The sequence below is a fragment of the Acomys minous genome, assembly GCF_964271855.1.
Source record: "Acomys minous genome assembly, chromosome: 17".
In the NCBI taxonomy this organism is placed as follows: domain Eukaryota; kingdom Metazoa; phylum Chordata; class Mammalia; order Rodentia; family Muridae; genus Acomys; species Acomys minous.
This window is the reverse complement of record NC_140500.1, coordinates 8258987-8273796: the sequence shown is the minus strand read 5'-3', so window position 1 is coordinate 8273796 and position 14810 is coordinate 8258987. Positions and strand designations below refer to the sequence as shown.

The 14810-nt window shown below is 38.6% G+C and overlaps 1 protein-coding gene across 4 annotated transcripts in view; it reads right to left on the bottom strand.

Annotated features, from left to right (window-relative positions):
• Nucleotides 1-3500: 3500 nt before the first annotated feature.
• LOC311588532 (solute carrier organic anion transporter family member 1A5-like) overlaps nucleotides 3501-14810 on the bottom strand; it is a 73095-nt gene continuing 61785 nt past the window's right edge. For all 4 annotated transcript variants that reach the window (XM_084766271.1, XM_084766268.1, XM_084766269.1 and 1 more), the window contains exons 13-15: nucleotides 12451-12515; nucleotides 11310-11427; nucleotides 3501-4595 (exon numbers count right to left, since the gene is read on the bottom strand). In XM_084766271.1, the coding sequence (XP_084622397.1) occupies nucleotides 4376-4595; nucleotides 11310-11427; nucleotides 12451-12515 (403 nt within the window). In that variant the 3' untranslated portion in view covers nucleotides 3501-4375. The remainder of the gene's footprint in view (nucleotides 4596-11309; nucleotides 11428-12450; nucleotides 12516-14810) is intronic.

Here is a 14810-nt window from a genome sequence, read left to right as displayed (position 1 = left end):
TTGCAAGAGTTGGTTCTCTCCTTCTACCACGTTGACTCCAGGGATCACAACCACTTCCTCAGGCTCTGTGTAAACACTGCTTTGCATTGAGGCATCTAGCTGGCCCCTTATTAAAGGATTTACTCTACGTTGATTTTGAAATTTAATAGCCATGTGCTCAGAGGATACATGAATAAAATGAACACTGGGCCAAAGAGGCCTCCCAAATATGAGGATTAGCCTTTTGAGAATATCTGATGCTATATCCTACTGCTATTAATGTAGAAGTAGGGCCTAATAAATGTTTATTATTAGCCTTATAATTAATTATTATGGTGGTATTTTCTAACCTCCTTGCAATCAATGAAACACGGACATTTGTTATATTTTAGAATAGCCTTGGTTCACTCGGGGCAGGGCAGATATTAACCCCCCAAACTACCTCCCAGATTGGGGCAGGTATCCCATACCCTGCCTCAGTCCCATGCCATCTGCTTCTGATAATTCATAAGGAACCAATTCCCATCCATAATCCCAAATACTTGCTAATGTTCATTATCTAGGCTGAGTCCTCCATCTACACCTGCCATGTGCTTCTCCTCCACCTAACACATAGCTGCCTCCTTCCTTCTTCTCTCTCCCCAAAGGGTGGGAACCCTAGCCATGCCTATTCCATTTGCCCTGCCCAGGTATGTTGTCTTTTTATTTGTCAAACAGGAATATACTCAGGCAAGTTTACAAATATTTTTGGTTATGTGAGTCTGCCCACTTGGGCAATGACCAGACCAACCTCCAATAATTCCCTTTTTGGTCTAAATTAAAAAGGCCTTTTAAAATAATGTACAATAAGAACAATTATGAAAAATTATAAAAAGCAAAAAGTAAGACTTACATTCATAATGTCTAATCAAAAGGTATTTGGCAACCTTGAAGAAAATACTATCTATTCTATTTTAATGAATTTAAAATTCTGAACCTAAATCAATCTCTATTATATATCTATCAACGTCATATATCTATCAACTTAAAAACATCTATCTAGACCTAAAAGCATCTTCTTAACTCCTAAACAACTAGGCTTAATTATAAAACTAAACTATCTGGTCTTCAACTCTATCAGAGACTTGAGAAGGAGCACAGTTAATTATCTGGGTGAACAGGAAGGGCAGGTTAGCAGCTTAAAAAAAAAAAAAAGACAGAGACAGTTTGCTGCCTAAACAGCCACCCAAAACTCTATAATGTTGGAGCATTATCTTCGGCCTTCTGGCTCAGTATATCTAAGAGACATATTTGTGAAGCAGGAACTATTGAGGACTTGCTTATACTGTCTTGGCAGAGTTTGGCCACCAGCTCTGCCTGCATCCAAGCTTGCCCATTTCAGGAAGAATTCTGTTTGTAAGAGAAATGAGGACATTGTTTGCACAGTGGCTTGTTTGCTACATATGACGCCATCTCCAAACGGACGTTCTTTGATGCTCATCATCTTCTTTGAGGTAGTTTGGGAGTGCTTCCAGAAGCTGACATATCTTATTGTCAAAGAATACTTAAAGGGATAAAATGTATTTAAATGTCACTTTTCTGTAGATCTCTGAGGTTTTTGAAGAGCTTATCTAACTATTTTACCTTATATATCTATGAATACCATCTATCTTTTAAACTTAGGATGTGTATTCCTGTGATTAAAAATATACCGATATTGACACACACACACGTTTGTAAAAGGCAACCTTAAATTTTAACTCTATACCAGTATAACAAAATAACCTGATTTATGATTAACAATTAAGGTTTTAAGTTTAGGAGTAGATTCAATACTCTAATTTTTGTCATATCATCTCTCTCTATTTTTTATATTCCCTCTTTCTCTTAAATCCCTTTCTCTATTAGAAAGAAAGATAGATAAAGATAAGGAAAAGAGAAAAATCCCTGAGTCCAACCTCATTTTTCTCGGAATAAAACCATTAATACCTTATAACCAACTGCCAGTGACAGTAAACATCCATAGCCCAGGAAAACAACCAAAAACCTACCAAAACTCCTGAAGGAAAATGAAGCATCATTCTTAAGGCTGATTATCTGCTGATTAGGGGGTGAAGAATGCCTTTATAGATGCACAAATATTGTTAGGAAAAAGGGTTAAATAAGCTAGCAATGACATAGCCTTGTTTGGGACAGTCTGAAATGCTGGACCAATTGAGATCAGCAGCTTTCTTTGAAGCTGTCCTGGGAGCACGTTCCGATAAGGAACAAAAATGGAAGCACTTGGGGCAGGAGCATGCAGGATACTGGAACAAATGTGTCAGTGTCTCAGCATCCTGGAGGATGAATTCTGTCAGGTCTGATCCAGCATCAGCATCAGGTTCTTTTGTTCTGAAAACACATAATTCTCACAAGCATTATATAGCCCTCAAATTATAAATGTATGAGGTGTGCAGGATGCACATATCAATTAGCCTCACATTTCCCTACTTTCTCCTTGAACTTTCTTAGAGAAGGTATGGAAAGTTGTGATCACCAGTAAGCAGACTGCAAACAAGTCCCGTAACTACAGCCAAAACGAAGCCAAAAAATAACTAAGAGCCTTCTGCTGTGGCACCTTGGAGAGGGACCAACGTAGCCCCCCACCATGCCCCATTCTCTCTCTCTCTCTCTCTCTCTCTCTCTCTCTCTCTCTCTCTCTCTCTCTCTCTCTCTCTCCCTCTCTCATCTATACAGTTAATTCCATTGCCCATCTAGGTATAGAAGACTGACATGCTCCTAGTTCCATCTCTTTAACCCACCAGGTAACCAAACTTCAGAAGGTTTGGAGGGAAAAACCAACCATTGCTAAGAAACAGTTCCTCCTTTCTGTCTTTCCAGTAGGTAAAGTTTGGGAAACAGCTAGGGTTATCTCCCTGGGACCTATTCCTCCTGCCAAACTATGATAAAGTATGAATTTTTAAAGGGTATGGATACTTGAATTTAGCTGGCTCCAATATGTTGCTGCTAATTTAGAAGTAGGGCCTAATAAGAGTTTATTATTAGCCCTGTAATTAATTATTATGGCAGCATTTTCTATCTCACTATCAGTCAATGAAACACAGACACCTGCTATATTTTAAGATAGCCTTGGTTCTCCTGGGGCAGGGCAGGTATTAATCCCCTAAACTACCTCCCATACTGGGACTGGTATCCTATACCCTGCTCCAATCCCATACCATCTGCTTCTATAATTTTGACCAAGCTATCTCCTACCCATAATCCCAAATATTTGCTGAAGTTCATTGTCTGGGCCAAATCCTCCATCCGTGCTGGCCATGTGCTTCTCTTCCATCTAACCCATGGCTGTTTCCTTCCTTTTTCTCTTCCTGTCTTTCTACCAAAAGCACAGAAACCTTAGTGACATCTACCCATTTGTCCTGCCTGGGTGTGTTAGCTTTTTATTTGTCAAACAAGAATAAGGTCTTAGGCAAGGTAACAAACATTTTGGGGGATATGAGTCTACTCATACGAGCAGCGAACAGACCAACCTCCAACAACACTCAGTCTTAATTTGTTTTTTATTTCATTTTATTTTATTTCATTCTGTCAGTAGTTAACTCTATCTTGTGGTTGAACCCAGGGCCTGACACATACTAGGCAATAATTGTACCACTGAGATATAACCCCATCTCTACAAAGGACCTTTGAAAGAATGAGTTATTTCAAATACTTGAGTTTTTAAAAAGGCTTTCATGACTAGCTTTGAATTGCTAGAAAAAAGTTTGAACTGTCTTTGCTACATGATTGTTAATAATATCATTATGTCTGTCAGTGTTCTAAACAAAATGATCAGATCTCAGACATGAGCAATGATACAAGGGATTGAAAACAAGAGATGACACACAACTGAGAAGTCTAATATTGAAAACATAATGTCTACAATTAAAAAGAAAACAGAGAGACAAAGTTAGCTCCTGCATAATTAGAGACCCGTGCAGACATCTTGCACATAAAAAGGATAAAGTTAAACAAATTATTTCAATGTGGCACAACCAGATTACATATTTTCAGCACTAAATCCCTCCAGCATCAAAGTGTAAATTCAAAACAAATAGTGCTTTGGAAATAGGAAATGTTTAAAGCCATTTGAAATTATGTGAGAAACACACACTTCCTTCAATTAAGTTAAAAGAAAACTTTGAAAATGAAGGCAGCTTTAAAGTTCAGTGTGGGTGTAGCCATGGAAGTCTTCCCTGAGAAAAATCTTAAGTGATACCCCTAAAGTTCTGAAATTGCTATCAGTAAATATTTTATCATGAGTAAAAGCAAGTTTTGAAGCCCTTAAAAATAAGAGTTCCTACAGTACCTCTCATGCTTTAAAACAAGTGAGATGTACATTCTCTTCATGGGCTTGCACAGGCCAGTAGACAACTCATTACATCTTAGTTTTCAGTTCTCCACCATTCTCAACCTCAGGACTTCTGTGCACATCCAGGCATTTGCTTTTCTCCTCTGTGAGCTTCATCTCTGCAAGTCCAGTTTCTGAAGAGTCAACTTCCCCAGGGAACTGGATCTTCCTCATAAGTATTAGGATGAAGAATGCTGGGAGATAGCTTGATCCTCTTAGTGCTGCAGGCACCCCCAGGTAAATGCGCCTATTGAAAAGAACTAATCTGTATTAAATCTTAACGTCTTTAGTGAGAGCTAATTTTTAAAAATATTCTTACAGATCCTTTTTACTCTTGAAGAAAAGCATCACTGCTCATTTCCCCCATGGACTTAATATAATCTACTTGGCTGAGTTATTAATTCTTTTTGCTAAAGAACATTTTCCATCATAAAAATTTAAATGTATTTTATTTCATTTTGGTGATGGCTAGTTGTTGTTGTTGTTGTTGTTGTTTGTCAACTTGACAGGATTTAAGATCATTATAGAAATAAATCTGTGCATGTGTCTATAAGAATGTTTTTAGAAAGTTTTAGCTGAGAATGAATTTCTACCATGAAAGTGAGCACGGTACTCTGGCCTTCTAGCATTTGGTGCTTCCTGGCAGAGCATGCGGCACCAGCCTTCTTACCCTCCACCATCATGCCTTCTCTGCCATTAAGTCACTTTTGTCTACCATTTCTCTTCTGTCATTGTCACATGTTCTCTCAAATCCTGAGCCAATAAACCATATATCAGGTTAAGGGAACTCTTCTGTTTTACTTAATCAAATTTTGTTTGATTTGGTTAAAACATCATAAAGCCATTTTTTTCAATTATTGTTTTCAACTCAGCATTTGTATGCTGTGTTAAACCAATAGGTTTTGTGATATTGGAAACTTTGTATGTCTAAAATAAGTTCTACTTGTCATTTTATATATTAATTATTTCAATTTAATTTTCATGCAGAATTTTGCATGTATAGTAATAATTTTAAAATTTTTAAATTACTTTTAGCTGTTTCTCTCTCTCTCTCTCTCTCTCTCTCTCTCTCTCTCTCTCTCTCTCTCTCTGTGTGTGTGTGTGTGTGTGTGTGTGTGTGTGTGTGTGTGTGTGTGTGTTCATGAATCCTGGGTATTTGTGAGTTGGATTAACAAGATTTTGTGATCTGCCAAATAGGTTATGGGAATTGAACTCATGTCCTCTGCATGATCAATTTGTGCTCTTAAGCCTTTAAATCATCTCTCTATCCAATAATTCTTTTCTTTGATGAATTTGTCCTGTGTAAGCATGAAGACTAAACAAGCTTCCTGAAATCAATTAGCCAATTTTTCCTTTCATCATTTCACATAATAACTTGAATACTGTTATAGGCATCTCTTCTTTTTACATTTGATAAAATATAACTTAAGGTTTTATTGGATTTCACAAGTTTGGGAAATGCATATTTTGGACATGTGCACATTTCTAAATAACTCTGAAAGTATTTCTTCCTGTTCTCAACATATTCATAGGAAATATTTTGTGATGCATAGTGCTGTCAGCCTGATACAATTTAGAATCTCCTGGGAAGAAAATTTCAGTAATGGCCTGTGTGGATTATGGTAGCCTGTGAACACCACCATGGCCCACTATTTTTACTACATTAATTGAGATGAGAAGACCCAGCTCAGATTTGGTGATGCCATTCTTTATGCAGGAAATCCTGGACTGCCCAAGAATAGAGAGCCAGCAGAGCCAGAAGAGGTAAGCTGATTGTGGGTCCCAACCACCATCATCCTCTACCCGGAAGAGACATGTGTCTGGCTATAGCAACATTCAGCTTAGAGCCTTCTCTGCTGCTAAATCCATCTGCCTTACCCACCTGGGACACTGACAGCAAAGAGTCATCAGAGCCAGCAGAGGTGAGCTGTATGCAGGGCCCAACCCCCATCATCCTCCATCTTGAGGAGGCCTGTGTTGGGCCTGAGCAACATTCAGCTTAGAACTGTCTTGGCTGCTGACTCCTGATCTACTGGACTCACCTGGGACAAAGCCAGCAGAGGAACCACCAGGCCTACCACACCAGAGACAAGCAGATGGCTAGAGGTCAGCATAAGAACAGAAACAACAAAACCCAGGGCAGTATGACACCACCAGAAACCTGATGTCCTACCACAGCAAGACCTGAAGATGCTATCACACCCGAAGCACAAGAAAACACGCATAAATTTGAGGTTATAAAAATGATAGAGCCCTTAAAGAAGGAAAATAAATCCCTTAAAGAAATAGCCGGGCGTGGTGGCGTGGTGGCGCACACCTTTAATCCCAGCAGAGGCAGAGGCAGAGGCAGGCGGATTGCTGTGAGTTCGAGGCCAGCCTGGTCTACAAAGCGAGTCCAGGACAGCCAAGGCTACACAGAGAGACCCTGTCTCGAAAAAAAAAAGAAAAGAAAAGAAAAAGAAAAAAAGAAACACAGGAAAATACAGTTAAACAGGAAAAGGAAATGAATAAAACAGTTCAAGACCTAAAAATTGAAATATAAGTAATAAAGAAAACACAATCTGAGGCAATCCTGCAGAAGGAAAAGCGAGGGAAGAAAGCAGGAACTATAGGCAAAAGCATCTCCAACAGAATACGAGAGATGGAGGAAAGACTCTCAGGTATAGAAGATATTGATATATCAGTTAAAGAAAATGTTACATCTAAAAAGGTCCCGATACAAACATCCAAGAAATCTGGGGCACTATGAAAAGACCAAACCTAAGAATAATAGGAATAGGAGGAGAAAACTCCCAGCTCCAAGGCCAAGAAAATATTTTCAACAAAATCACAGAAGAAAACTTCCCCAACCTAAGGAAAGAGATGCCTATAAATATACAAGAAGCTTCCAGAACACTAAATATATTAGCTCAGAAAAGAAAATCCTCCTAACATATAATAATCAAAACACTAAATGTACAGAACAAAGAAAGAATATTAAAAGCTGTAAAGGAAAAAGACAAAGTCACATATAAAGGAAAACTTATCAGAATTATACCTGAAAACACAACAGAGAATATGAAACCCAGAAGGGCCTGAGTAAAATATATTATGCATACTCTAAGAGACCACAAATGTCAGCCCAGACTACTATGCCCAGCAAAACTTTCAATCACCGTAGATGGAGAAAACAAGATAATCTAAGAAAAGATGCACACACACACACACACACACACACACACACACACACACACACACACTTTACTACCACCAACATCAAAATAACAGGAATTAACATACACTGGCCATTAATATCTCTCAAGATCATTGACTTCAACTCCCCAATAAAAAGACACAGGCTAACAGATCAGATGTTAAAACAAGACCTATCATTCTTCTGGACCCAAGAAACACACCTCAGCAATAAACAGAGACATTACCTCAGAGTAAAGGGCTCGTAAAAGTGTTTCCAAGCAAATGGACCCAAGAAGCAATATGGAGTGCAATTATAGCATATAATAAAATTGGCTTTCAACCAAAAATAACCAAAAGGGAAGGGGAAAGACACTTTATATAAATCAAAGGGAAAATCCACCAAGATGACATCTCAATTCAGAACATCTGTGCCGCAAACACAAAGGCACCTACATTCATAAAAGAATCATTACTAAAATTTAAACCACACATCGAAACACACGCATTATAAGTAGGAGACTTCAATACCCGAGTCTTACTAATGGACAGATCATCTAGACAGAAACTAAATAGAAAAATACAGAAACTAACAGAAGTCATGAACCAAACGGACATAACAGATATCTATAGAATATTTCACTTGAACACAAAAGAGTACACCTTTTTCTCAGCACCTCACAGAACCTTCTCCAGAATTGACCATATACTTGGTCACAAAGCAAGCCTCAACAGATCCAAGAAGATTGAAATAACCCCTTGTATTTTTATCAGACCAGCATGGATTAAATCAGGAACTCAACAACAAAGGGAACAATAGAAAGCCTACAAACTCATGGAAACTGAACAATTTCACATTCAATGACCACTGGGTCAGGGATAAAATAAAGAAAGAAATTAAAGACTTTCTAGAATTCAATGAAAATGAAGGCACAACATACCCAAACCTATGGAAGACAATGAAAGCCAGGCTAAGAAATCGTGAATCGAGGGGAGAGTTGAAAGAGGGAAATTACTCCCAGGTGAACCTTATTCTGCCTTGTTTGTCCTTATTTTCTACCTGTCCTTATCTTCTACCTTTCGCTTTCTACCTTTGGGAGGAGAATCAGCGCTAGAATACATGGAGGCTTCCATTACCCAGGAGCATAGGGTTACTTGGCTCTGCTTACAACTGGACGATGGGAAGGGTGACTGCACACTTTTTACACGTGGTTCCATGCACAAAGTCCTCACCCAGGAGACATTACCTAGGTGTTATTGCAAAAGCAAGTCTCAGTCCAGCCACATCACTTTGGATGACAGCCATTGTTCCAAATTCCACTGTGCAGAGAGTATGGAAATCGTTGGTAGCCCTAAGCCCTTCATCCTCATCTGGGTCAGGGAGGGGCGCAGCTACCCCTGCATCTTTGGCTCTATTCTGATCATAAACGAGAGCCCAGGTACATGCACGGCCTGGGCAGGCTTCATCTCAGGTTCCTCCCTGAATTGATTTTACAACCCCCCAGGCCTTTCACCCCCTTGTGTTGTCTGTTGCTCTGTTTGACAGAAGGTTTTATATTGTATGTACTTTGAAGACTTCACAAAATACCATGGAATATGGGAAGCATTTACAAAACTACCAACAATAAAAGCTGGCATGAGCCTTAAAAAAAAAAAAAAAGAAAAAAGAAAGTCAGGCTAAAAGACCCTGAAAACATCAGTTTAAGAAAGAAAGGGATAATTTGGCTCACAATTCTGGCTTAGAGTCCACCATTCTGCAGATGTCGAGGCATCTGGAACGTTAGCCAGCACAAATACCCTGACAGTGGTTGCATACTTCCACACTGTTATTGTGGGGACACCTGGCCAGAAATGGGATCTCAGCCTCCCCAGCCATACACATTTTGGGCCTGCAAAATGGCCAGCACTTCTCTTTTTTTATTTTATTTTATTATTTTATTTTTTTCAATTCAAAAAAAATTTTTTTACATATACACTTATATACAATAGATTACCTATAGCAAGAAGAACCATGACACAATCAGGAATTACATAAATGTTACATTCTTAGTCTTTTTGCTATTTGTATTTGACAGCCTTGAAGAAGACATGTTTCCTATCTTGGTGCATCTAAATTCCTGATCGTAAATCAGTCTCCATCACATTTTGTCGTTATCAACTTAGAACACCTATCGAGACCTAAAAACATCTTAACCCCTAAACAATTAAGCTTCATTATAAAACTAAGCTACCTGGTCTTCAACTCCCTCAGAGACTTGAGAAGGAGTAAACTTGATTATCTGAGTATGCCTGGCCAGCACTTTTCTATGCTTGGATTTTTCAGTACAATGTCCTGAAACAGAGCAGGTATAATCATACAGAGCTAGGCAAAATCCCTTCTAGATAAAAGGATGTTAGGAGCAAGGAGGAGTACAATACAGTCTGTAGCAAACAAGTTTTCTCGGTAAGCTTCCTTGGGAACTGCTGTCCTAGAGGGAAAGCAAGGTAATAGCCAGAATCCGGTTCAAGATAAGCATGGCATGACTTCTGGGGTGGGGCAGCAGTGAAGCCACAGTTGTTCACTACAGTGTTAGTGACAGGTGCCTGTGTAGAACTGAGAGTGGTGGGAACATTGGAGGTAACTGCCTTTAGACAAAGCACCAGCATGAAACCACACCCAACTAGATGTACCATGATTGCTGAGCTCCTTGGTCTCCTGCTTTTTGAGAGCAATGGTTCCAGCTATTTCTATGTGAGGCAACATCCTCCATCTTTTGACACTTTCTTTTTTTTTATTGAAAAATGAAATCATTCATATTACATCTCATTTGCTATTCCATCCCATGCATCCTCCCATTCTCTCTCCCTCCCGCTTTCACCCCATTCCCCTTCCCTATGACTGTGACTGAGCGGGACCTCCTCCTCCTGAATATGACGCTAGGGTATCAAGTCTTTTCTTGGTCATCTGCTATCATTCTTCCAAGTGCCATCAGGCCTCCCCATCAAGGGGACATGGCCAAATATGGAGCAGCAGAGTTCATGTGAAAGTCAGTCCCCAGTCTCCACTTAACTGTGGAGAATGTCCTGTCCCTTGGCTAGATCTGGGTAGGGGTTTGATGATGACTGCATGTATTGTCTTTGGTTGGTGCCATAAATCGAGCAGAACCCCTGGACCCAGATCTGCCCATCATAGTGTTCTTCTTGTAGGTTTCTAGGACCCTCTGGATCCATCTATTTCCCTATCTCCTATATTTCTCTCACCTAGAGTCCCAATAGGATATCTTCACCTCTATCCCTTTCATCAGGTAGGTATCAAAATCTACTAAGCCAGTACTGTGTTATTGAGTCGACAAACCGCCAAATGTAGTGAGGCATTTATGGGTTCTCTGAGATGAGACTAGTAGTCAAATTTAGATAGCAGGTCCCTTCTCAAGAGAGCTTCTGGCTACAACACTTGGCATGATTTTTTTAAACTGAAAGGTTGCTAAAATATCTGAGGATTCTTATCTATTCAAGCTGCAAGCATGGCATGGGGGCCAGAATCCATGCTGCCATCCTAGGTGTTTGGGACTCTGTCATCCCAAGCTCTTCTTAACACACACACACACACACACACACACACACACACACACACACACACACACACACACACCAAGCACTTTCAAATATTAAAATATATAAATAAGAAAGTTATGCCACCATTTGCATTCTGAAAATGAAACCAAACATAATCTTATAAATGAAGAATCTGAAAGATATGAATGAAGACATTGTATGCACTACAAAAGTAAGTCACGGAAGTTATCTTTACCTGAAGCTATTTATGTCATACATCCTGCATGCCCCTGGCTCACCACACTTCAGAGTTCCCCAATGTAAACAGGTCCTGTCTATCAAAGCACCAAAGTAAATTGGTGCAGGAATGCCAGCTGCAAAGAAGAAAGAATAAAAATCAGCCCATTGACAGGAAGAAAGAAAAGAGAAAGATGTGTTATTTTATTTGAAAGTTCTTCAATTTACATATTAAAAGACAATACAATAAACTATGAATAAAAATTCTGAATTTACTTTTAGGAGTTATAAATTAATATAAAATTTCTAGATCACAACTAATAAGAACTATTTATAAGATATGAATAAATGATTCCTTGAGTTCATAATCATGAACCTCATGTATTTTCTGAAATGTCTTATGATGGTTTTCTATACGTCTAATTAACAAAAACCATTTCGTACTGATTGTACTCTTGAATACACTAAAATATGAGACATGTGATTAAGTTCAGGTAAGTTCTTTAAAGATAAGGGGAAACATTTTTATCTCTATAGTTACTCCATTCTTAGACTAATTACAAGTAGCCGTTTCCAAACACAAAGGCTTGTAACCTGAAGTTCAGGGTAAAGTGGGCAGGTAACACCTATGTTAAAGATGCTACAAGGAAGGTCACTGGAGTTTCCTGGATGTGAACAGTTGGAATATTGCAGATCCAGAGATAAATTATCTTTCCCTCTCTTTTTGATCATTCCTTGCCCCATGCCTGTGTCTGACCACATATCTGTATGGCTGTCACATGAAGTCTGAGGAGGTCACTACACTCCACCCACACAAACATTAAGAATGTCATTATGTGCACTTGAGTCTACAGCAGTGAATTCTCTGCTTTGCTGTAACTGTCCTATCTGACATCCACACGGATCTATTTGAGAAGTGCATTATTAATGCCTTCCTTTGTTCTCTCAATACAAAGATCACCAACTGTCATTGTGTTAGAACCTGAATTTTAGATGAATCTGTGTTCCTATGTCAGAAAAAAAAACCCACCCTTATTCCCTTTGAAGTTAGAACTGTGTTTTGGGTTGACAAAATAGTTGCTATCTTTTTATTCAGGGAAAATCTATTGGTTTATTAAGCACTTAATATTGGTCTAATATATTAGGGAAAATATTCATACCAAATACTCTTATGTAAAATGCATGTAATCCAATGCCAAGTGACTTCTCTTCAGGCTTGATACACCTGAAAATACATGACACATTCATAAGTAAAAGTACATAATGCAAATCCATAGCTGCCCTATCAGCCTCCCAATGACAGCGGTAGCTCGTGCTTCTAACGCCTAAGTTTTTCATCCTGGGCTGAGAATGACATAGCTCTACCTCTGTTACGCCCACACAGAGGAAGGAGAGTAAGGACATCTGAAAGTTGTCCTCTGGCTTCCACCCATCTAAAGCAGTGCTGATCCCATTAACAGTTAGACACTGTCTGCTAACTTAGGTGAATAGCTTCCTGCTTACCATGGTGATCATCATGCCTTACCCATCCTAATGGACATAAACTTCTGAAACCACAACCTAAATCGATCTTTATTCTCTTAAGTACTTTGCAAGGCATTTTGTCATTTTGATATAAAAGGCTAACACATATTATATAAAAATTCAAAATATGGTAAAGATGACATCACTGATAAACAAAGACAGAATCTATCATGTAGGTTATGATATTGATGCTCCAACGTTATAGAGAGGCATTAAACTGTCTCAGTCATTGTTTTCAGTTTAGAAGCTTGTAACCTGCACTCCAGGTTCATTCAGGTATTTAAGTTTTATCCCTTCTCAAGTCTCTGATGGGTTTGAAGACCAGATAGTTTAGTCTTTCAATTAAGCTTAGTAGGTTAGGGGTTAAGATGTTTTTAGATCAAGATACGATAGATATTAATCTCCTTTCAGAAATTTAGACCCAACAAGATAGGAAAGATGTGTACTTTAAGTTTCCCAAATACAAATGGCCAAATCACTATAAATGTAACATTTATATAATTCCTGATTGTCTTGTGGTTCTTCCTGCTGTATGTAGTTTTACTCATGTGCAATAATATAAGTGTGGATGTTAAAAAAGAAACATTAATACAAATATTTTTTAAAAAGAAAACGTCTTTGTTATATGGAGTTAACAACTGTAGACATTTGTCTCTCATGTACCACTTACAAAACTGGACTTGAGATTATTTTGATAATTATGTACAAAGGGTAGGCCTACGAAGCAGTTGGGATAAAGACTGAAAAATATTCTTATACTTTGGGAATATGGAAGCTGTCTTAAAATGTGGTCTTTCTCCATCAAATACACCTTTGTCTAAGAAAAGCATAATACACTCAACTGTTGGGATTTCATTCTGGAAGCAAGTCCATGAAAGAGTTTAAGAAAACAACAGACTAGAAGAGTAATGATAACAGGACAATGGTAGTACTGTATCATCCATCATTTACACTGCAATCATCAAATTCAGCAAGAAAGAGCAAAAAAAAAATCAACTTTAACTTCATTAATCAAGAAATCACACATTAGGGCCTATAAGATGCTTTAGTGAGTAAAGTTGTTTGCCACCAAGCTTGATTTACTGAATTTAATACCTGAAACCCACACGATAGAAAGAGAATCAACTTCTGTTTAATGTCCTTTCATTTCAACATGCATGGCATGGCATGGAGACATACACACACACACACATGCACGCACGGACACACACACACATCTATACACATACATATGCACGTATCTGCTCATGTACACGCATATGCACACACACATGCAAAATGTTTCAAATAATCATACATTAAAATATCAATGAACACTGGGCAAGGTGGCACAAGCCTGTAATCCAAGCACTCAAGAAGGCAGAGGTAGGATCTCTGTGAGTTTGAGGCCAGCGTGGTCTACAAAGTGAGTCCAGGACAGCCAAGGCTACACAGAGAAACCCTGTCTCAAAACACCAAATATGTGTACTGGAAACTTCATAGAGTTAGATAACTGAGAAATGAGTGTGAGATGAAGTGGGAACAGGTATGCAGTAAACATGAGAGCATCTCTCCAGAGTGTTTGGAGGTTCTAACAGGAGAATGCAGCTGCTCATATGACCTTCACTTATGACCATGCTCCTCTATGAGGAAAAGTCATACTTATCAACTAAGACCACATGGTTGGGACTGGAGGGAGAAAGGAGTTAGCCATATCAGCTTAATCTGTCTAGCCCATAAAGGATGACAAATGTAACAGCCAAATGTTCCTAACTTGCAAGAATACGTTTTAAGAACTAGTAATACTTGGTGCCTTTATCTGTCCCTTAACCTATGAAATAAAACAAGGTATATGCCACATCTCCATTTGTGGGAATACAAAAAGAGAACACAATGGAAAATAAATATATAAGGACACAATATCTAGCCTATTCCAGTGAATGAATATGTTGGGTAGAATCAAGGGAATGGAATAAACTTGGGAGGAAGGAAAAGGAGGAAGAAGGTAGTGTAGGAG